At 44.1% G+C, this 24,420-nt stretch overlaps 1 protein-coding gene across 1 annotated transcript in view; it reads left to right on the top strand.

The window, feature by feature from the left end:
• Positions 1–23,598, top strand: part of LOC133021734 (ATP-binding cassette sub-family C member 4-like) — a 37,788-nt gene extending 14,190 nt beyond the window's left edge. The window contains exons 20-31 of the mRNA XM_061088698.1: positions 1,537–1,616; positions 8,804–8,954; positions 9,546–9,665; positions 9,764–9,874; positions 9,949–10,049; positions 10,492–10,683; positions 13,923–14,078; positions 18,642–18,731; positions 19,190–19,362; positions 20,094–20,199; positions 21,922–22,056; positions 23,521–23,598. Of these exons, the coding sequence (XP_060944681.1) occupies positions 1,537–1,616; positions 8,804–8,954; positions 9,546–9,665; positions 9,764–9,874; positions 9,949–10,049; positions 10,492–10,683; positions 13,923–14,078; positions 18,642–18,731; positions 19,190–19,362; positions 20,094–20,199; positions 21,922–22,056; positions 23,521–23,598 (1,493 nt within the window). The remainder of the gene's footprint in view (positions 1–1,536; positions 1,617–8,803; positions 8,955–9,545; positions 9,666–9,763; positions 9,875–9,948; positions 10,050–10,491; positions 10,684–13,922; positions 14,079–18,641; positions 18,732–19,189; positions 19,363–20,093; positions 20,200–21,921; positions 22,057–23,520) is intronic.
• Positions 23,599–24,420: the final 822 nt, after the last annotated feature.

The raw sequence follows: 24,420 nt of genomic DNA, 5'->3' as shown, positions 1-24,420 counted from the left end.
TTCTCTCGTACAGCAGCAGCTCTGCCCCCTTGCTTGAACCTTCCCCTCAGGATGTCTGTATGCTAAAGGGGCACTCACACTGTGAATAAGATTAGTCTGCCTCCGAGTGTACAACATGCTTATGCCACTTGACTTTGAATCAGCGCTGATTTGGAGCATTGCTAGGTTGTTGTGGGGAATAATGCTCTGGCTGGGTTTATGCAATGGATGTTATGGGGAGCCCGGCCTCGTCTGCATGCATGTTTTTAGGCGGGTGCAACATTTTGGATAAAGCTGTAAGCTGCTTACGGCCGTGGAGAGAGGTGATTAGAGGGCCCACCTCCGTAGGACCGAGCAGGAGGCTGGGAGGCAACTTTTAGGTCAGTGATGCTATGGCTGCACAACGCCTCGAGTGTGCAATACCGTCACGTTGTGCCAACGTGCCTCTCCGCCATCCCGCCCTGTTTCACGGCCTTTTCTGTGAGCCTGGATAAACTCGTTGACATGCTCGTTTGGTTTCACTTAATCGAGGCTGTACCCTAAATATGCTGCTTTATTTACACTATCCTCCGACAGATATTATTGTCTGCTTGGCGAAATGGCGCTGTGAGAAACAATTGGTTTATTTAGTAAATTATGGAACGTGACGCCATTTTGTAGGAAGTTGTCACAGAATAAACACCTAACACAAGCAGCTTCTTGTCTTTTAACTGAAGCTGTATCACTGCTGCCACGGCTCTGGTGCTTGTGTGACTCCGAGAGTCTGGAGGCTTCCTCCACGGACCGAGATAGAAAAATCCTTTCTTACTTCCCTCTCCCTTGCTCGTTGTCTTGTAAGTGGATTGGCTATCACTGACCCTGCAGTTAATAGTGTGTGAACCCAGCCAGGATGTAATCTTATGTGCTGTGGGATCCAAAATAGAGGGGGGGTGGGGCAAAGTTACTGAAGGAGTGACAATAGAGGGCCGCCACAGCACCTGCCGAGCCACCACCCAAAATAATGAACACCTGAGCAGATTGGAGGCAACTCAATTAACGTCACTGACACTGGCGGTCGGAAAATAAAGGCACGTACGCGGCTTCTGTTGCCCTTTTGTTCCGGCACAAAAGGTTCCCTTACGTATTCAGCCGAGCAGGGCAGTCTCTATGAAACGCTAGATAAATAATGATTCATTGTTTAATCTAGATTGGCCTGTGTTTTTCATCTGTTATCACTCTCTGTGTATAAGCACTGTTCTAATAAGTCGAAAGGAACTCCGGTAACACTTGCTCAATTGTAAATTAAAGCAGATAAAATTGTTTTTATAGGGTGTGGAGCAGCTAAAGAATATAAAGCTTCTTTATTTGATTTAGATTTATATCATATAATAAATACCTCATGTGTTCTCTCACACTGAACAATTATACTTCACCTTTTTCAGCAGATTTTCCTGCATCAATTCTGATAGAACACTTGGTATCCAATAGAAAATCTGCTGTGTAATATTTCCCTCTATCCTGCACAGATCCACTCTGATCTCATCTGATCTGCTCATTTGTGCCTGTGTTGTTTCCCAGGAAGAATCCTCAACAGGTTTTCAAAGGACATCGGTTACCTGGACTCTCTGCTCCCGTGGACGTTTGTGGACTTTATCCAGGTGAGTCTCACCTCGGCAGGTTTGGTCGCTGGCGCTGCGGCATGGGGAGGCCATTTCATGCCTGGCTAAACCTGCTTTGTGGTCTGGGCCCCCTAATCTGGAAACAATTACTGTAGGATTACCCGGCAGCGCGGCCCAGCGCCTGCACAGATTTAATAAAAGTGTGCACATAGGCTGAGGGCGTGGCTCCCTCAATGTGACACAACAGAAACGGCATCTTCTGAGAACACGTAGGGAGACTACGGAGCAAGTGATTGGGAAGAGAAAAGGAGCCATAGAGAAAATGAAGGCCACGGGATGATGGGTCAGATGTGGAGGAAAACAGTGGGGAGGAGGAGCAGCGGGCGGGGGGGTGACAAGGATGATGTGTTGAGTGTCAAAGAGAAAAAGTGTGATCAGCAGGCGTACAGCAGTGGAGCTCAGTGCGTGGTGGTGGTGGTGGAGGGGGAAGGGGACGGGTCAGGTGGATCACATCCAGAGTGGGACTTGCCTACTCCCAGCGCAATTCACCTCTAAGGTTCTACGGTCTTACAGGCCCGGTAGCCAAGGGCCACCCTGGTGCGTAACCAGGTTAGGTTACCGAATGCCACCCTGCCACTGTGACAGCCATCTCCCACGAAAGCCTGCGGAGATGAGCCAGCTCATGCACCTATAGCGCCACAAAGAAGGGAATGTTCGCTGCACAATTCGAGGTAGAGGAGCAGGCGTGGCTCCTTGGTTCGGGCCAAAGAATAGAACAAAGGCGCGCTGAAAAAGAATCCCCCCCTCACAATGCCTGAGTGATGTTTGTGGCAGATACCCATCTCACGCTAGACAAAAGCCATCTTAAATGCTGAAAGCACAAAAGATCATTCGAACAAAAGCTTTTTGTCTGCTATAGTTCCCCTCATTTTGATAATAAGGTGAATAATGGCTGGAGTAAAATAATAACTTTGTAGACGGCCCATAAGGTCCAACAAAACACAGTGAAAGTAGAATAGGTCATGACTGAAAACAGACTTGTGTTGCACATACTGTACTTCATACATGACGTACAATTCGACATTAATACATACTGGGTCTTTTATTTACTGATTACAAAGGTAATGATAAAGTCCATATATTAAGCAGTCAGTGTTAAAATAAGACTAAATGTTTCCTGTGGATGTTGTTTCTGGGTGTTTCGCTGCACTAGAGAGTGGGAGGTGATTGTGATGGTGGACAAAGGTGGCATCTTTTTGGACAAAACACTTTTGTTTGCGCTCTTTTCTTGCTCTTGTTTGCAGGTGTCTTTCACAGGGCAGCCTTTTAATGCTTTCAGGAAGGAAGATTTTCCCCCTTTTTATTCTATCCAAGTATCATAAAGGCAGAAAAGCCACTGATCCCGACTATTGTTGCTCACTCGCGGAGGGACATTTTCCTATAGTCATTGTTTAAATGGTTGTCAGTGGGGGAATAAAGTGAAACTTCATAAACAATTGCCCCTAACTGGTTTATCTCTCCCTATGGGGAGAGGCTGCTTCTGTGCGGGGATTTGCACCGGAGCTTCCTCCTTTATGGTGGAGTAAGCACTTCACAGCCTCTCAGCACTGCCCCCATACCCGCCTAACAAGGGGATTCCCTCAAGCTGGGTGAACCTGGTTAAACCCCAGAGCCTGATTTCTTCCACAGGTCTCATTTAGTAGTAATTTAGTATATTGGGAAAAAGGGGCTCTTTCTCTCTGCTCTTTATGGATGGGGGACAAAGACAGAAATGTCAATTAAAAACACCTCAGGCTTTCGGGACCGTCGGCTTTTGTGCGGACTTGACCTTTAAATCCCGGGTTGCCTCTATTTTCACAGAGGGCGTCGAGGAGGAGGGCAAGACAATGAGGGGTGAGCACGGGGGTCTGTCAGCGGAGGATTTTGTGTGAAGGCTCTTGACCAAGTCACACCACTAACTGTGGGGTCCCTGGCCACATTCGCAGGTCTTCTTAACCACCCATACAAATTCAGATTGTCAGGATGTTTATGCTTAGACTCCACCTGCTCTCACCCGTGTTAATGTCATTTAAACACACATAAACATTTGCTCGTCAATCATTACTGCAGTTAAACCCATAAAAACATCTGGAGGGGATACATATTTCCGTGTGTGGGTGTGCAGGTCTATGCAGACACCCACCCAGCACAGGAGCGCACACACACACACACTTAGCAATGATGGCTATTATCTAAGAACAGTGGCGGGTGGATTGTGTGAGTCTGTATATTGTAGCACATTGTGTGTCCGGCCTCTTCAGTGGCTTTGTGGGATATGAGAAGTGCTGACGTAACTGTGAGCGCTGTGGGATGGGATTTCACCGGCTTTCTCTGCTCCTTTACCGCGCTGGTGACAGAGGAGGTGAAGAATGCACTGGCTCCAGGCGTTACACAGGTTCACCTGAGAAACACAGGGGATGGTCCTCTGTGGAAATATATGGGCTGTGCCATGAATTCCCCTCTGACCATTGTTTCATGACAGTGCCATTGTTTCCTCCAACAAGGTGGAAAAACACAAGTGACACTCAAAGGTGAGAAGCCAAAAGACGGATTTATACGAATACTTATCGACACTTGTTCAGCGAATCAGTGCAAATTTAAACCAGAACACAAAAATGATGGTCCGTCCGTCCGTCCAGGTATATCTCATGTTGCAGGGACCTAAATCCGGGGGACAAAAAAATTGTCCCCTATAATGTAAATCGTCAAATTCTAAGGTTTGGCGAATAGTAACCCTGGTTTAAAGATTCAACATGTAAGATTTAGGTAAAAGGGGATCTTTTCGCAGAAATTGAAAATATAATAATCCTAGTGATGTTTTCACCAGTGTATAATCATCTAAATTGTACAAATTGTTGGTTTCTTCACTCTAGAATGGGCCCTTTTATATTTACACACTTTATATTTACATCAGGAGCAGGTCCTCTCTACGGAGGCCGCCATGTTTTTTACAGTAGCCCAGACTGGACAAACTAAACACCTTTTGAGTTTTTATGACAACTGGAGGCTACCACAAGTTCTCCTTCATTTTTGGAAAGGGAGGGTGAAGTGAGGGGTATTCAGCTGCAATGCGAAAATACACCTAGATGTCGCTAAATTCTACACACTGAACCTTTAAGTTAGAGTTGGTCTCCAGGAAATTGATGTAAGAAAATGTAATGTCCTCAGAAGTTATGGAGACACGTGTTTGTGTATGTCTGTGTGTGGTTGTCTTAACTGGCCACTCAGCAATACCAGTCATGGTCATTTGATGGCGAGCACTGGCCAGCAAAAGCTTCCTCTGTGTGGGTTTGTGTGTGTGGTCTTCCTTGATGCTGATGCGGTCCAGCACCTCAGCTGCCGCCCTGACTCAGACTACAGGCCGGGTCTGGGGTCGTTTTTAGGGAACTTACGTAACAAAGTCGCAATCTCATCTCCAATCTCTCCTCATGTCACTATGATGAGGATAATGAGTTCTGTGCTTTCTGAAAGTTACTTTTGTTTGTGTTGAATGGCTGTTTTTTGTGTATTTGAAAAGTTTTTGTTGTTATCACAAGGAAGAGAAAGGAGCAATGATTGAATGAATGAATTTGCCGGACACTAGTGATTTATAGTGAGGGAGGGAGAGTGTTTGTGAGAGCGAGACTGCATTTCAAAGCCTTTCTCTTATTTCCAAAATGGGGTTGGAAATCAGCAGCTTGACTGAGCCCAAATAAGTGACTTCTTTTACCTTTTCACTCCACACAAAGGCCTAATCCTAGGACTACTTGAGCCACCAATGTAGACAGCGACTGAGACCACCGCAGTATGTGTCAGACCCTCCTCACCGCACACAAAACACATTGACTGCAGCTTTATGAAGTGAAAATGGCCAAGAAAGGGGAAAATGTGAAGGAGGTGTCCACAGTCATTTCTCACAAAGAAAAGCCACAGCATCTTGGCATTTAATGCTAAAATAAAGCGGAGAATGGTTTGGGTCACTCCCATTGTTCCAGGGCCCGAGTGGAACGGCCCTGTTTTTGTTTCAATACCACTGACCCTTGCAACTTATTGTGTGGCTCTGTCACGGAAAGTGTGGAATAAGAGGAAAAAAAAAGAAAATTCCAGCAGTGACAGAGGACTTCTTTTGAGGAATTTCCTTTACCATACATTTTTTCCTCATTTCCTGTTATGTTTGCACGTCTTTCCCCGTGGCAAAATACTGCACAGTGACAGTAAATAAAGGGAGGATGAAAAAGAGGCTTGTTAAAAACAACACAAAAGCGTACTGCTTCCTCATGTCCAGAGGGATGTTTAATTAAAGGGAAGTGTTTATGTTCTGCTGCGGAACAACAGTCGCTATCATCGCCGAACACAAATATGGCAATTAACTTCAATTTTCTACGTTTATTTGGACATCAAAGAGAGGATAGGATCATTGAGAAAATAAAACAATTAGGGTCAGCAGAGATCTGAATGGTCTTTGGACACAGCAGCGCGCCCAGTTTGCTTGAGCGATTGAATCACATGCGTGCGGTAGCTTTCTTTTCTAGCTAAAGAGCAATTAGCGGTAATTCTTTATTTAAACTGTTTGTATACAGAACCTTTCATCCTTTTCTCCACTTTTATGTGCAGTGGGATGTGGCTGTGGGAGTTTTCGGTTCCTGTGTGGTTTCAGAGGAGATATGGATGTGGTCCGGGGCAGGGCGAAGAGTAAGCTTGTAGGACGGGTTTATCGGAGTCATCTTGTGTGTAGTGTGGGTGGGGGGCCACGGTGTTCCCGATGCTGACATGATAAGCGCCAAATGGATCACATCAAACGGGGGCCATGGCGACAGAGGCCCTTGGGAGCAGGAGGAGGCAAGACTCCTATCTAATGGTTCCTGCTCCTCCTCCGTCCCCTCAGACGACCCCGCCGTCAGATAAGCCGGCCTCGGCCCCGGACCTGCTCGGCCCCCACTGAAATGGGCCCAATTACAATTCAAATTAACCAACCAGCAAACATGAATGGGCAGTGTCACTGTGTCACCAACCAGCAGCGGCAGAGTGAAAGAAGAACAGCACGATAAGACATTTGTTCAGTTAATATTTGCTCCCCTCAAGGGAAGGCTGGATAACACGCTGTAATGGACCATGTGCCACCATCTCACTTTGCAGTCTGGTAGCCTTCCATCAAGACTAAGATTGAAACTTATGTACTGTGAAATTCTCGGGATCAGTTGTGCTCAGCAGCTCCCACTTACTGTTTGATTGTGGTGGCTCCTCTATGGCAATGGTTAGACTCGTAATACCCTCTTATCTGAACGGCAAATGGGATTGAGTGGCTTTTCATCGTAAAACTACGACTGAAAGTGATCAAGCTTAAATGTGTGCTTAAGTGGCAGATAGCATCTGTAATTAAGGTGCCAAATTAAATTTTCATCTCTCTGGGCTAGTGTGAGACCACTGAAGGTAACCTCACGATCCTAATCTCCACGTCTTATGCGATTCGTCTCTTAGGATGTGTCTAATTTCAGGGTGCGAGGCTTCAATTTTATCATGTGCCAATCGAACATGAAATGTGTAACACAGTTAAGCTTTCAGTTTCGAACGATTGCCCTCAAGCGTAGTACTTAATGAATTTATTTGGTTACTTTAATTTCAGCTATTGGTCAGAGCAAGGTAGTTTGTATATTTAGGCATGGCTGCAGACACAACTTGTCATTTTGTATCTGTGTTTGTTTGTCTCTTAGTTAGCACTTAGCAGCATTACCAAAACATAACTGGACAGATTACCACAGATTGGTGGAAGGATGCATTATGGGTCAGGGAAGAAGCTGATATATTTTGATCTGGATCAGGGGGCAGATCCAGGATATCTTTCCTCCACTTTCTTTAATATTGTGAGTGAATGTTTTTGGTCATTTTTGTGAATTTCTCAAGTAATAATGCAGATTTCTTTATGAGAAAAATCTGTAAATAGGTGAAATTTGGTGCAGATCTGGATCATGTTCTAGATTTTGTGAATCAAAATGAGTATTTTTAGGGGAATGATCATTACTCAGTTGGCGTACAGAAACAAATATTCATTTTGACTGTATCAGAGAATGGATATATTTGCCTGCGTTTATGTTTGCAGAAAAACCTTTGTACAATATGGTATATATCTGATCTCAATACATGTATGCGATATGAATATGTGATGAAGTGGCCTATCAACCTTGGCAGAGATGTCCCCTTTCTTGTTATTGTATTTAATTACCAGATATGGATATCAAGTTTAAATGTACTCTTCTACATGTAAAAGTCCTGCGTTCACAATGTTCCTTGAATCAAACAACCAAATGAAATAATGTTAGAAAAATGTAGAAATTGTGCAGAAATTGGTTTTAATATTGTGATTATTAAATCATCATTACATTAATCTTTAATGTTGCAGTTTAGTCTATAAGGAGTCATCATAACTTTTATCGTATATTTTGAAAATAGAAATCTTAATCCGCAAAGTCACCAGTCAGATAACTGTGCTGGAATAAAAAGTGTGTTTCCTTCTTAAATGTAATGAAGAAGAAGTACAACATTGTGTACCTCAAACTTATCTGTCATTACATTCTTTACTATCAATAGGCTTTGTGTAAAATCATTCAATCTTTAATATTAATGGCCATGACGATCCTTTATCGGATGCTTATTGTTCTAAACTCGGTGCATGTGTGGGTGCTTGGCTGTCGTCACACTCGCTGCCTCCAATCCTGTTTAGGCAGCTCTGGTATCCTGGTCTGTGTGTGTGTGTGTGTGTGTCACAGAGCCACTAAGACAGGTGATGAGTCACCGTGTTGTTGAGGGCTGTGCGGTTTCAGTGTGATGTATCAGACACCCACAGTGTGGTTCCCAGCGCTCTCTGCCAGTCACTGTGGCCATGCCCGTTGGCTGGCTGCTCTGCCAGGGAGGCTTACCGGGCCAGAAGTGTTGAAGGGAAAGCCCAGGGGAGCCGGGGCTATGAGCTGCAATGGCCAAGTGGTAAATTCTCACCTGTTACTAAGTGAGAATTAGGGCCGTGATCGTTTTCCTTTCACACTGTGAGTCACATAAGCTCAGTCCCACAACCTGCTGTTACCTTTCTCTCTGTCCATTTGGGTCTCGCACAAACAGAGCTGAAAGAGTTTCTCTTGTTCCCACACAGCAGCAGCGGAGCTTTCGATTCTGCTTTTTAATTAATATTGTGCTCACATCCTCTCCCTCCGTCCCAGGTTTTTCTCCAAGTCATCGGAGTGATCGTGGTAGCCGCAGTCGTCATCCCCTGGATCCTCATTCCTATCGTCCCTCTTCTCACCGTTTTCCTGTTTCTGAGATGCTACTTCCTGCGAACCTCCAGGGACATCAAGCGCCTCGAGTCTACCAGTAAATGTTTCTTTTCCGTGTGGGTTGGGGGGGGGCGTGGACATGTCCATTTGAGCCAAAAGACAAAAAGGGACCACAGGAATGCTAATAGACCATTGAAGAAAGTCGTGGTCATTAGCATAGAGGCCAAAGGTGGCGGCGGCCTATGGCTCGGCCACACGCAGTTTCCTCTAGAGACGGGAGTTCATGACATCACATACAATGGAGGGAAAAATGCCAAGTGTGTATGACTAGGCCAGTGCAGGCTTTAGTTTATCTTTTTAATTCTGGGCCGAGCGCTCAGATGCACTTTGATAGAAGTGTTGTACTTTATCACGATGGAACTGGTCTGCCAAAAAGCTCAGAGGAAACACTTAGGTTTGTATTTGTTTTTATTAAAATGAACAAATAGAAATTTAAGACCAGTTAAAAAGAACCTTAAAGCTAAAGTGCATGCACTGTTGATTACCAAATAAGCCATTTCAGGCAGAAAAACTCAAAACATTAGTCTTGAATAGTTTATTATGATTTCTTGCTCACTTAAATAGACAGCTGACTTTACAGTTGTATGTGATCAGATGGTTGACGCTGGTCTGTATCCGTGTCTTTCAGCTCGGAGTCCCGTCTTCTCCCACCTCTCCTCCTCTCTCCAGGGCCTGAGCACCATCCGAGCCTTCAAGGTTCAGCAGAGGTTTCAGCAATTGTTTGATGAATATCAAGATCTTCACTCAGGTGACAATAAATAAAAAAAATTAACATACACATGATACACTTTTTAATTTTATGTAATTAATATTATGTGTGTTATTTAAAACTCTGTTTGTTTACAGAGGCCTGGTTCTTGTTCCTGACTACTTCTCGTTGGTTAGCTGTGCGCCTCGATGGAATCTGCTCCATTTTTGTCACCATCACAGCTTTTGGCTGCATTTACCTCAGGGATGGTACTGTATGGTTTTTGTTGTTATTTGGGGGAAAACATATGACACTTTATTGACATGTGTTTCTGATATTGCAGGGTTGGAGCCAGGTGCAGTGGGCCTGACTCTGTCTTATGCTGTTACGCTCACCGGCATGTTTCAGTGGGGGGTCAGACAGAGCGCAGAGATCGAGAACATGGTGGGAATATCCACCTTCGAACACTTACCTCATATTGACCAAACCTATAATTTGTGAAAATCATTTCACGATTTCCTCTCTGAAATGTTTCAACAAATGTTAAATATATTTCAGTCTCACCAAGATGCACCACAGGAAGTCATTCCCTCCTGTCGTCATCAATTCCTCTCTGGGAATGTTAGACACTCTGAGTTATAATATGTTATCTGCTGTTATGTATAGACTGTCTTATTGTATATAGTGCATATTTTCTTGTTTTGTCTTCTGTTTATCTGTTGTAATTTAATGCACATATGTTTTCACAATCTCTTAATTTTATACTCTTACCTATATTGTGTATTTCTATTTATTGTTATGGTATCTACATATTTCTATTCCGATCCCCCTGGGGATGCAGTATTTGTTATTCTAGTTTTCCAGTAAATCGTTGTATTTTCTGTAGATGACGTCGGTGGAGAGAGTGGTTGAGTATGCAGAGCTGGAGAGTGAAGCACCATGGGAGACGGACAAACAGCTTCCACATGACTGGCCGAGGAGAGGCTCCATCACCTTCGACAGAGTCGCCTTCTCTTACAGTGCCACTGAGCCTTTGGTCCTGAAGAACCTGACTGTTGTCTTCACATCCAGAGAAAAGGTTCTTGTCTTTATTCCCACCTGTGCATGCTCACTGGTGTGCACAGCCCATGACCCGGGTTGATATGCAGCCAGTGTAGAAGGTGTGGTGCGATTCTTTTTTTTTTTTATGTGGCATTATTTTTCAAATCAATTATTAAAGGGACAGGATATTGTGCTGCTGAATCTTGAGGACTATACCATTTGTGATTCATGGAATACATATCATGTAATTAAGACTGTTCAAGTGGATCCATTTGTTCCCAATTTGCATTTTGAGCTACCTGATGGTGACAACAGTTTATTCACTCCTGAGGGAGAAGAGGCCAAGGTAGAGGGGCGAGGAAAGAGAGAGTGGAAGGCAGAGGGAGATGGTTGAGGATGATTGAAATTGTGTTTAATGCTGGGGGTGTATTTTGCATGGCTATGGTTGGCCAGGGCGGCTGATTTCACAATGGATGGGTTGATAAGTGTAGAGCCCCTGGCTCTGACAGCCCCTGGGAGGGATCTCTGCCGGATGCCATGGGGGTGAAAGGCTTTGTGCATCCTGACAGTTCCCCTGACACCCTCTCACAAGGAAAACTGCACCTACCACCTACAGTACAAGACGCATTCACTGTGTCCCTCACTCTACAGTCATATGCTTCACATAATCACATAAAGCCACTCGACTGTCCACAACATCTCAGCTGACCTTCTGTTGTTTGGAGAGAGATATCTCGCTAAAGGATTAATATTTATCTCCAGACTCAAGATCAACAGTCATCATGCTACACATGAACTTTGTGTTTTTTATGTTCATTGTTTGTCAGAAATAATAGGAAAAGGTAGCATATTTTCATCTTTGAATAAAGATCACCAATGAAAGTGAGACTCATCCACACTGACAACTGTTTAAAAGGTTCGTTCTTTTTTATGGCTGAGAGTGACCCTGTTCGCATTCACTGCCAATCGGAAAAATACAGCGGCATTGAGGTGAATAGACTATATCTATGCAAAGGCTCTGGGTTCACATCATTTATCCTGCGCACAGTCCGTGCTCAGTCCTTTTCCTGTGAAGATGAGATCAGAAATCACTAAAAGGGATAGTTCACCCAAAAATGAAGATTCACTCGTTATCTACTCACCACTATGCCGATGGATGGTTGGGTGAAGTGTATGAGTCCACAAAACATTTTGGGAGTTTCAGGGGTAAACAGCTATGCAGCTAAATCCAATACAATTGAAGTAAATGGTGATCACATCTTTAATCATAAAAAAATAAAAATGAAACCCCTCAAAGATTGTTTCTATCATTTTAGACAGATAAATGTCCAAGTGCACATTTTTCCGATAGGTTTGTTAGTTCTTTCACTCTTTATGAACAGGGGTGAAATATCATGAGTGACAGCAGGGACTGACGTGTGATTGGTCAAGTGGATGTATCGGTTGGATCTCGCTCTGTGCAGACTCTGGCTCCAAATGCAATTCTCGTATACACTCCTATAGCCTTTGCCCTTAGGTCCCACATGAGAGGGTGATGTGATGTGGGTTAGTAACTGTATTTTTACCACAGGTAGTCAACCTGTTAGACATTCCTCCTTTCGGGATTGGTTTTTCCAGAGTTGGCGTTGTGGCCAGGCCAGGACAGGTGGGACCTAACTCAAGCCTAGTTTATGGTGTGATTTAAAGGACCCCACGTTTTCTGCCCTTGGGCTTCAGGTTGTGGAGAGCAAGGTGCTTACTTGCAACTGAGGTCATTTTCTTCTAAAGCACTTTTCCTAACAAAGATGCTTTACAGTCAGAAAGCATTCAAGACTGAACACTGTACATATTCTGAATAGGGAAAGTCTACCACTTGTTGTCTAGCATAGGTCAGAGTGATGTTTGCTGGAGAGGGATAACCCTTTGTCTGTAATAACTGTTCAATAGCGCTTTTAGTGTGAGGATCTGTTTATAAGTAACATGTAAACTCTCTCAACTTTGCTCCCACCTGAGTGGGATGTCTATAGATCAGTCCTGAGAGGAGCAGCTTGAGTCATAGCTGTGCACTCACACAGCAGCTTATGTAGAACGAGACTAGTCACATTTCATTGTTGGTATTTCTCGTCTTGGCTTTGGGACAAGATTGTTTCTCACTAGAACTAGATGGAGACACCCAGTGGTTTGTCATTGTTGCCTTTTTGAAGAGGAAATGATTTGATCCCAGTCTATAAGTTTCATTTTGAATAACTAACTCAGAAACAAACCCAGTCCTAAACATCTTGATCCTTTCCACTCTAAAGGTCAGTGGGCAGAAGGGGACAAAGCTGTGTGCGAGAGGTGTGTTGCACCTTCTGTTTGTGTTGGCATGTTATGAGCACATTGGGTCTTTGTACTGCAAGCAATGTGGTTGGTAATCCACTGTCTAAACAAAGGTTTTCCCGTTGGCTGTGTCGTGGCATATAACAGGCCTATATCTTGGCACGCAGCAGTGTGTGGCATCAGCAGCTCTATTGAACAAGTGACAATTATCGAGACCTTTCCTATTCACTGGGTTCAACCAACAGAGTTTTGCTTATTGTCAGTACTCTGGACTGGTCATAGTTTCTAATACATGAAATTAAATATAAATTGTCATCTTTCAAGTAGCCTGACTTTCAAGTGTTCCCATTTAGCCACATGACACTGTCCCTTAGTGTCAGGACCATGAACTGTATATAAAGATGAATGGCTCGTCTCCACCTCGTCCCACTATCCAGACATGAAGACAGAATGTCCCATATATATATATATATATATATCTTGTGCCGATGACTTCATTAGAAGCCCAAATCTGCGCAGTAGCCAACAGGGGATGAAAGTCCTGTGTCAAACACTTGAACAAACATCAGTGTGATTAAAAACATCTTAAAGTGACAGAAACTATCATTAAAAAAACATATTTAACTGCTAGAATGGTGGATGCAGGGTTTATGGCCTATACTGCAGCCAGCCACCAGGGGGCAAACGAGACGCTTTGGCTTCACTTTTAGGGAACTGTTATGTCGTCTGTCTTTATATACAGGCTGTGATCATGCCTAAGATGGCAGCGTTCATTTACAAGATATGTTTGGCTTCATTTCTGGATAGTGGGAGGAAGCAGAGACAATGCAACCATCTTTATTGACAGTCTATGTTCATGACACTTAATAAGCACTAGTGTCATTAATAATCTGAAAGAGCTCAACAATAATATTTCCTCTTTATGTACCCTGATGTATTTTTTAAGAGATTTTAAAATAACTCATCTCCCCACTGCAGGTTGGCATCGTCGGACGCACTGGTGCCGGTAAAAGCTCCCTGATCTCTGCCTTGTTCCGGCTGGCAGAACCTGAGGGAAGAATAAGGATTGACGGCGTTCTGACTTCCACAATCGGTCTGCACACTCTGCGCCAGAAAATGTCCATAATACCACAGGTGACTCTTAAAATGCCACTGTCTCAGCTGATAGATATCCTCATTTATTCAGAAAGGAAGCTCTGCCATCACCCTTTTGTACCTTTTCTGAAACGACTGGACTTTTCCCTTGACATCTGTGAGCTTCTGTTATGTCTCACGCTTGAGAAATGTCGGCGATGTCAGATGAACACTGGTGACAGAAACCTTCATGCTCCGGCTCTCTTTTTATACGCCTGGCTTTTAAAAAGCTAAAACAAGTGAGGAGAATTACAGTCATCACTCAGGGGATTTCGGAAAGTGAGACAAACGGATGCCTTGAGACAGTTTAACTTTATTTCCGCTTGTTGAAACTGATACGGCATTAAGAAAATGCCAGCCTGCGGGTGAGTGTCAGCCGAGTGGAGGGAAGGGAGAAGACTCCCACGGCCTGTAATGTGAAGAGAGCAGTTCCCCCATCCCTGACAGAGGATTAGCCCTCTACCCCCCAAACATGGGAAAGCTGCTTAGACGAAGTCTCCCCCATCCTCACAGTCAGAGTCCCCTTGTACGCCGTCACTTAGTCCAAGTCTCAAACATTTCTAGGGTGACGCCAAGATGCCCCAAAAACGGTTTCATTAAGGCTGCGGCTGTGGATTTGATGGGTTTCTGGCATTGCTACTACTTAAGATAAACTTTAACTTCCTGGTCCAAACTAGTTCGAGATGGATGTGATGTGTGTTTGATGTGATTTTGTTTACTCCCACTGTGTCTCCTTGAGGGGGAGACTCGCACAAAGTGGCAGGTTACAAGTCAGAGCTTCAGCTGCGTGCCAATCTCTATCACAGACCGGATTTCCTTGACACAGTCTCACAGCATTCAGAAGAGTCAAGTTTCTCTGCACTGTGTTCTTAGTTTTTACAAACTTATATAGAGAGAAGTCTCTTGCATTCATTCACATTCACCTGAAAGCCTTTTATTCTTCTGCCAGACGTCAGAGATAAAGCGATATTCATTCAGCCTTTCACTCTGAGAAAAAAAAATCTCTATAAATTGCCGGTTGCTTTACTATTTCACGAGGAGTGTGATATGTATGCTATACATCGCCAGTGAGGAGTTCCATTATGTGCCACCCACAGATTTGATTATGATAAGCTTTTATTAACATATGGCATTAAAAAAGGATCCATTTCATTTTCTATTGAATCCTCAGGAATGACTTACTAAAAAATGAATTCTGCGGCAAACAGAGGGCTTAGAATTGCTGGAGCACATAATCGGTCTATGGAAAGCTGTGCTTGAAAGCAGTTTTTTTCCCCCGACCTAACATTGAATCCTCAATTAAAGTGTGTCACAAAACTAGTTTGAATTGGGACTTCAGCTGGCTTAATGACAAGGCGGTATTTCTGTGACAGAGGGAAAAGCTCATTGGAAGTAAGGAGGCGGAACATTTTCACAGACACAGGTAGAAGGGATGAAGTCCTGAAAGCTGAATGCACTTTTTCTAGGAGGAAACAGAGCAGCTAGTCCTGAGTCCTCTGACCTACATGAAGGTCTGTTGAGACATGATGTTTTTGTATTTGAGGTGTGTATTATAAATTCGTGTGCTCCACACTTCCGGTGAATTGCCGTCACAGACCTGGCTTTCAGCTGAGCTGTGCAAATGCTTTCAGAAATGCGCTGAACTCTCCGGACATTCTCTGGACATTCTCCAGATAGGCTGTATGTGAGCCTGCTGACTTTTTCCAGAGTTTCTTAGGCTACCTAGAAAAAACAAAAGACAATGTCTGAATGAGACGATGTGAGAACATAGAAGGAAGATCCCTCTAGGATTCGCCGCGAGCGGGTGAGTGTGTTTCTAACACGCGTCAGACAAAATTACCAATTCTGCGGACATTCTCCGAAGTTCATGTCTGAAACTCTCCCAACAAGCAGAGACAAAGGTGTCTGCTCAGCGTCCCTGATCGACAACCGGTGGCTTGGTGCGGTACAGATCATGAATCCTGCCTCCTCCATGTTAGCGGGTGGGACCAAACTGGACTTAAGTCAATTGGACAAAAGTCAAACTTTTCTCAAGGACGGTTTCTGACATTTTAGGAAGTTGTTATCCAACTGATGTTTGTTCATTTTCCCTGGCAAGTTTGGTATTTTTATTTGATGCTATAAAAAGATGGTTTATTGAGACATGATTTTTCTATTGGAGGTGTTTGTATTATAAATGTGTGTCTGTATTTGTAAAGCACTTTTCTAGTGTTTATGACTACTCAGTGTTTTACAGTACAGTTTTGCCAATCACCCATACAAACACACATTCATACAGTGCACCTATGCGGAGCACTTTCTCCATCACACATTACTCAGACACAGACGGCACATTTGTCAGGGGTTTCAGTGTCTTTCCCAAAGACACTTTGGCATGTTGACTGAGGGGAAGCGGGGCATCTAACCACCGACCTTCTGGTTAGTGGACGACCCGCTCCACCTCCTGAGTCAAGCCATAACACAAATGCAGTCTTCCACTGTAGCGCTGTCACAACCCTGGCTTCGAGTTGACCTGTACGAGAGCAGAGATGAAGGTGCGGATAGTGAGTCACACTCAGACTAGTAGCTCCGTAATCTTAATGCAGGACGCTGAACCTTTTAGAGCCATTGTACACTTTACTCTTTTACTGCTGGTCTAATCTCACAGGTGCCAGGTGAACATTTACTATCATGATTATGAGGTCAGATTCATATCTTGGGTAAGCTGGAATTATCACATTGCCTTGGCTGTGATGAGGATACAATAGAACCCTATCGCTTTTTGTTCAGGCAAAGCTGCTTGCTGCCTTGAGTCACCTCCATTGCTTTGATATACGCTGTCACACATCATAAAAGTTTTTATTCAAGTGGTCATTACAACCATTTAGCAGTTGTAAATGTTTCAAAGGTAGGTCCAGCTGTATTTGTTCGCAGATAAAACAATGTGAAAACGATTCCTCGTGAGAACCTTATCTGCCGCAGCTCTGTACAATAAGACAACACGCGAAGGTTTCTTTAGAATGATCTGCAGTAAATGCTCAGTAAATCAACATCGGAACAGGATTAACAAATAAAAATCCCGACATGATAATCACGTGTACCACAAACAAGAGTGGGCTGTTGGAACGGTGCCTGTCAACTCCTCTGCACTGTAATAAAGAGCTTTACGCGCTCGCTTAAAGATGGCTGTGTGGCTGAAACCTGATGCAGGTTTGTGGCTCACCGTAAATACATATCTGTAAAAGTCCAAGCTGTCTCGGAACTGAGGCTGGCCTTTCATGAGGTTAAATCGAATGGTGTGGTTACTAGAGATGAAATGGTGTGAAGATTTGGTGTCACGGTTGTAGTTACCACGATGTAAAGTATTATTGCGGTATTGTATTATTGTGGTATTATTAAACCAATACACAAACTGGTGCTGTACTTAAACTTGGTGAAATTACTTTAATTTGTCTACCATGTAAAAGCACAAAGTTTGTTTTGTTGCTGCAATGTTTTATATCCAGTTAAAGAAAATGTGGACTTGGGTCTGAAGATTGTGTCGATTGCGTAGCAGGCCTCTGAAATAGCTGACAGGGAGTGAATGACAACACTAGTTGAATCAATCATTTATATGAGCCACACATTTAAACAGTAATGAAGCTAATTCATTATCCTTTAATTTCCTGAAAACTAGAGAATCGGTGCAAAAAGCTGGATCAGCTTCACTGAAGATAAACCAGGCAGCAAAAACACAAAGATTTCTAACTTTTCTCTGCGCTATAGACTCTACAAAAAAATCTCTGCGCACAACGTCTACAACACAGATGATAAATAAGTGACAGTACATTTTAGAATTTGACTCGCTGATGAATATCTCTGATGTAGTCCAAGGAAACAGCTCATTCCAAACAGCCAGGTTTCAAATGGGCACGGCACTAGTATGTGAACAAATCCGATGTTAGGTGTTGATGACACATTGAATAACAACACAAAACAGGCAAAGTGAAGGTTGACGGCGACCCTTAAGTGCAGACGTCGACCCAGAATGTTTGAGAATCACGACAAATAGCCGGTTGTTAAGCACACACAATTTGGTGACAGTGGATTCTAACAGTTGCTTACTGTGGCCGGAGCCCTAGCAGCTCATGCCGTTACAGTGCCACTCAAATCACCACGATAATCACCGTAGTTAAAGATAAAGAAACAACTAACTGTCAGGAACCATTTCATCACCAGTGCTGACCCCTGTTGACTTATCTCAGCACACATTTTGAGATGATCATTTTCTAATACAGCCACTGTATGAAATGAGATGCCACGTTTTTCTGGCATATATTCAGACGAACCTCGCTCGGCTATTCACCGCCAACACCGGTGCACAAGCTTTTGGTTTTCCAAGTAAAAAGATCAACTTATTCAAGAAAAGTTGCGCCGAGCACTGAATAGATCTCCCGAGTGTAGCAAGCCCTTTGTGAGCATCTTCCCCTCACACATTGCCCAACGACGCTCTATGAAGCCTGTCTTAACCCTTTCATACATCTTCCCCCTTGTCATTATCTTAACTGGCTACGGCCATCTCTTTCGATATCCATTTATCCACAGGACCCAGTTCTCTTCACGGGGACCATGAGGAAGAATCTGGACCCTTTCAGGCAGCACACAGATGAGGACCTGTGGAATGCACTCCAAGAGGTACTCCAGCGTGGCTCTGAATGATTCCCCCTCGCCAGCCCAGGGGGGATCCCTCTGTCCCCCTGTACAATGCTGCCATTCAGCCTCCCTGCTCGCCACAAGTCATGGGGGGAAATCCCATTAGGGCCATGGGGCCCAGCTCAATGTGCGGCTTGTAACTGGGAACCATTGAAAGTGCTGGGGGAGATGTGTTTGGGCAGTCAGGCCAACCAGGATGAAGGCTCCCCCCACAGTGAAGGGCTTCAGCTCCTGGTCCTGCCTCTGAATGGGTTTGGTGGCCTGGATTAAAGCTAGAGGCTGGCCACAAGAGAGCACTGGCCAAGGTCATCAGTGGACCTGGCCCTGCATTGTGCCAGGCGGTTAATGGGTGTGTTTGGATGGCTCTTTAAAGACATCCCCACAGGAAGCCTTTATTCAGGAGTAATGAAGGGTTGGGGCTCTGCTCTCCTTCTCCACAGGTGCAGATGAAGGCTGTGGTAGAGGAGCTGCCCAATAAGCTGGAGACGCTGCTGATGGAGTCGGGCTCGAACTTCAGTGTGGGCCAAAGGCAGCTCGTGTGTTTGGCTCGGGCCATCCTCCGCAAAAACCGCATCCTCATCATTGATGAGGCCACAGCCAACGTGGACCCAAGGTCAGGGAACGCTGGAGAGTATTAGAGAAACATTTTACGTCGTTATAAGTCAAGTTGAGTTGTTGTGTTGCTTGTTTACTGTAAAGTGGTGCGGTTCATGACCCATGCTTTTATCTGGATTTAATAAAACAGCACCATTACCACTACTTCCCTGTAGAGTCATTCAAACAAACTAGTCGTAAAACTAGACTGAGCGTCTGCGTAAATAAATCGGTGAAATAAAACACTTCATGAAAGGTTGAAAACACACATTAAGTATAATGTACTTTGCTTGGTGTAAACTGAGTATATAAAATAATTATTTCCACTTAATGTTAATGCGTGATTGAATTATAAAAGCAGAACAATCACTTCTCAGAGCGCACATCTTACCAGTGCTCTTCAGTGAGTGACGGATGAACATCAATTAGTTAAATTCTGTTGTAACATGGACATTAAACAATAAAACCATTATTACGACTTCCGAAAAATGAAAATATGGTCATCAACATGGGAGATAATCGGACCTAGTTATAATACATATGTAGAACACGAGTCAAAACAAACCGAATCCGTCTTTGTAAATTTGTGGACCTGTCACATCCTTTATTTGTGTGCTTACTGCTGCACATACCTCAGCGCTGATGAGCCATTGTTCTGTGCAGAGTAAAATCCCTGCCCAAGGCTCTATAGGAAGAGAGTTTGTTCTTTTTGTTTAGTGCTGAGGTGTTGTGTTCCCTTCTCCCTTTTAGAACTGACAGCCTCATCCAGCAGACGATCCGGGACAAGTTTCAGGAGTGTACGGTGCTCACCATTGCTCATAGGCTCAACACCATCATCGACTGTGACAGAATACTGGTAAGTGAGGAAATTTCCACTGCACGACAGCCGGTGTTATAAAACGAGACCACTCACCTTTGGGTTTGTGGAAAGTTTTTACCAATGACAGAGGGCAAACAGGAACAACGTCCCCCTAGCTACTTCCTAATTGTTTGAGAAGACCTGCAATGAACTCCGGATAATCATTCTTCGGAGAATGAGGAGCTGTATGTGAAAACAGAAACGTTTGAGTCCGTTGCCGTCTGAATTTCTCCTGCCAGGCCCTCGGGGATAATGTCCAAGTGAGGCCCATGTGAGAATAAAACTGGATATTCTCTGGAACACCAAAAAACTGAAAGAAAAACCCACAAATTATCTCAATGTCAATTTAGAAAGATGATGAGATTAGACGCCGGTGTTGATGTGATGTGAGCAAAAGCTCTAACCTGGTCCCATCTCTCGCCTGAATGTTTTCCGGAGATTGCTCTGTTCCTGTGAACGTGTCTGAGCGGAGAATCTCCTGCTGCGTCGCTCGTATGTGAAAGGAAATCACATTCTCTGGGCATACATGTCTGTGAACGTCCTTGTAAAACCCTCTCATGTCAAACTGAGCTTCTATTTATTGAATTTGCCGAGTACTGTGAAGTAGCTTGCAAAAATATGTCCCTTGTATTCACTTACATTCAACACACCTGAGCTTCAGAGCTTATAAACACCTCTTTTTATCACCGTCGGAGGCTTTCTACTCCGCCCTTACAGGATTTTAATTCACTCGCCCGTTTTAGCAACAGCTGGGCTGATTTCCTCCCTCACAGCGTTTGCCCCTCGTTGAGCCCGCGCCAGTACCACTTGATCTTTGGCCCTTTCCTGCCGCTGCCTGCAGAGGTGCCAATTAGTGCCATTTGTGGCGGCATTTGTTAAGCGTCTGCGGCGGACAGGGGCACGACCTGGCGGCTTTCCCGTCACCGAGAGGGTTGCTGAGGAAAGTCAAATATCAACACAGCAGGGCATGTTTCACACCTCCACCCGTGTTGAACGCCCCCGGATTGACTCTGGGCGGACAAAACTGGGATGCGCCTTCTCCAAATTTGAAGCTGTGCCACATTCGGATGGTTTTCCAAGATGCAAACTTTTATCTCCTCCTATCCTGTTCCTCAACAGCTGCAGAAGTTAACACTGAACACTCCCTCAAACCGTGCGTTAATGATAACCAACCGCTCATTACCGCTGCTAAAGGGAGCCAGTTTGTTAAAATTTGTCTGTGATATAATTGCAGTCTTTTTCCAAACTGCTTGAACTGGCACTATTCTCTGTGTGGTTTGCACAGCGCGCGTTGACACTGAAATGATGGTTATTTCGACAGTGTCTTAAAGGTGTGATTGTTGGATTTGACTGAGGACCACCCCTGAGCCGCTGAAATGCCAGGATAAGTACACGGCTAAATCACGGCTGATCTTCAGTCTGTCGGAGTCAGCGCAGTCGACTTTCACGCTGCTCACAGGCGACGCTCATTGTCCGCGAGCAGAGAAAGGCACCGGTGTTTGCCATTGGATGAGTCACGTTAAAATGGATGGTTCAGGGGTGCACAGAGCTGCTGTTTCCCCCCATTCATCTTGCACCGTCTGCATGCATCACTCAGCAGAGAAACAGCTGAAATGTCAGTTTTCTCAGAAGTAAAGTATACAGGTGGTGTGCCTCACACAGGCACACAAACACACACACCAAACACACACACACCCAGCATTGTCCGTATGATTGCAGGTTCTGGACGCCGGCCGGATCCGGGAGTATGACGAGCCATATGTGCTGCTGCAGAACCAGGATGGGCTCTTTTACCAGATGGTCCAACAGACAGGCCGAGCTGAGGCCGCCTCCCTGCTGCACACAGCCAAACAGGTAACCACACCCACCTTTTGTCCCCGGGACGAGCTGCTGTGGCTAAATAAGAGCCCAGTGGAGGCACACTAATCCCAGACTCTCCCTCTAACCCCAGACTTCATTGCTCACCTCCAAAATAACACAGTACGGCGACAGAAGATGTGCATAACCCTGACAATGCAAAGACACTTGATTACCATTTTAATTTAAAGTGCCTACTCGGAGGAATGCGACGACATAACATTAATTTCAAGAGGGAGATTGTCCCCTTTGTAGATTCACATCCGTCGATGCTATCGCCAAAACTCTCTGTATAATCTTTCTTCCTCATAATGTAATTTCGAGATCATTTTGGAGATGATTCTAGAAAAGCAGCTTTCTTTGCGCAATATCTATTTTGAAATATTGGGTTTAACTTCATCGCGATTCGGGATAAACTTTCTATGGGGATTACTGTAATGGAGAATGTCCATATTTCTTCCCTGTGAAATTCATTTGTGATGTATTTCCCCTTCAGACACTGCACAGATAAGAGGCGGCTATTCATTGTTCAATTCCATTTTATGTGCATCTGTCTGGGACTACAGATACCATATTGCAACTTCAAACAGGTCTTTGTGAAATAAGAAAAAGTGGGCATCATTTCATTTTCTCTCTGTCCCTCGCACAAATTTATCAGCGGAACTGTATCTGCTCAGCCAGAGGAGTGAAATGAGTAAAATACTGATTTCAAAGACTCAGCACACTGTGGTATTATTTGGTATCGTCTTACCCTGCACACTGGCGGATTGGTAGTGACATTGTTCGAGCCCTTACGTTTCTCCTTTCTTTATTGTACGCTGCTCTCCTCGGATCAGATTACCGCCGCATCCATAACTGTCTAGCACCACTTATTAAATACTGAGATGGTCCACATGTTGTGTGTCAAGTTTCTATAGTTGTCAGTCAAGGTTTAAATACATTCAATAATCTGATATCAACCTCTGGCTCCTTTGTCCACGTTGAAAGAGAATCTCGGAGAAGACAGTATAGCTGTGGCCAACCTGTTTTCTTTCTTTTTTTTTTAACATGTTCCACCTCTTTTTTCCTCCAACTTTCCCTTATTGAAATCGTTGGTTTGTCTGAGCTGCTTTGTGTGAATAAATCAAGCATTTTGTCGACACTTATTCAAACACTGATATCTCTGAGGACCGTTTTTCCCCCAAATATGATCACGCAGCTCGGCTCAGAAGCCACTGTTGGGGAAAATTAACTGCAATAAAACAAATAGTTTTCGGTGATTATCTCTGATATTTTCTCCCCGGAATTTCACAGTTGTTTATGAGGCTAAATAAGCCACTTTTGCACGCCTCGACGAGTGACAAATCCCTTCGCCTGCCTCTGACTGGATCTGTCATAAAACACAGCGTAACAGATCGTAGCTTAAGATTGGACCGTGTGCTTGTATTCTGTGACACTTTCTTCCCCCTGATACACTTCCAGGTTTACGCGAACAAAAAGCGGCTGACAGATGTGTGCCGTGCCAAGGACATCTGTGTCATCTTCGAGACGTCTCTTTGACGGTTTGGAGAGGCGCTGTGGCCATCACTGACCAGAAATCCTTTACCAGACACACTCAAGTTCCTTTCACTGTGCAGTCACACATTCAGATGTGTTGAGACTTCCAGCAGACGTAGTGCAGTGTGTGCCGCGTTCGATTGTCATAGTGTGGAGCCGAGAAGAGGCGAGTATCCGAGGCAGGCTGTGCCTTTTATTGACAGCATATCACCGCATGGCTGTTTATCGATCACACTCTCCACAATGTTTATTTATGTGCGCTCTGGCCTCTTGGGTAACTTCACTCCTGCACTGGCGCAGACTAGAGTGCAGATGTCGGGTGTGTTTACCCTGGTGCAATGAATTATTAGTGGCTTAAATTATTCTTGCAAAGAACTAGGGTCTATTTTTTATCATTTGGGCAAAACAGCTTGACAAGACAAGGAGGAACTGAGCGGAGACAGCCGTGTTTTTAAGTCATTATCATTGTGCCTTAATCAGACTATTGATTCTCTGTAATTGCACTGTCTTCCTGCACTTTGACCACAGTGGTTTTCTGTCTACCTCAGGAAAGAGCAGTAAAGTAAAAATGTCTACAAGGAGACGTGGGGTCAGAAGTTTTAATCTGTGGCAGATTTTATTGTTTTGTTTCAGTGTAAAATCAACTTTCCCACGTAAGCTTTTAATAAATTAGCTGTGAAAATGTAGCACTTTCAACTTTGGCAATAATGTGAAGTTCAATATGGCTATTTATAGTTGTGTATTTAATTAATTACATATTTGTGTATGTTTTTTAAACGCAAATTGTTTTGCTAAAGGTTATTGCCCTTGCTCATGAATATGTGG

This window comes from Limanda limanda, chromosome 16 (genome assembly GCF_963576545.1).
Source record: "Limanda limanda chromosome 16, fLimLim1.1, whole genome shotgun sequence".
Lineage (NCBI taxonomy): Eukaryota > Metazoa > Chordata > Actinopteri > Pleuronectiformes > Pleuronectidae > Limanda > Limanda limanda.
Note: the sequence above shows the minus strand (reverse complement) of the source record. Positions and strands in the feature narration are given on the sequence as shown.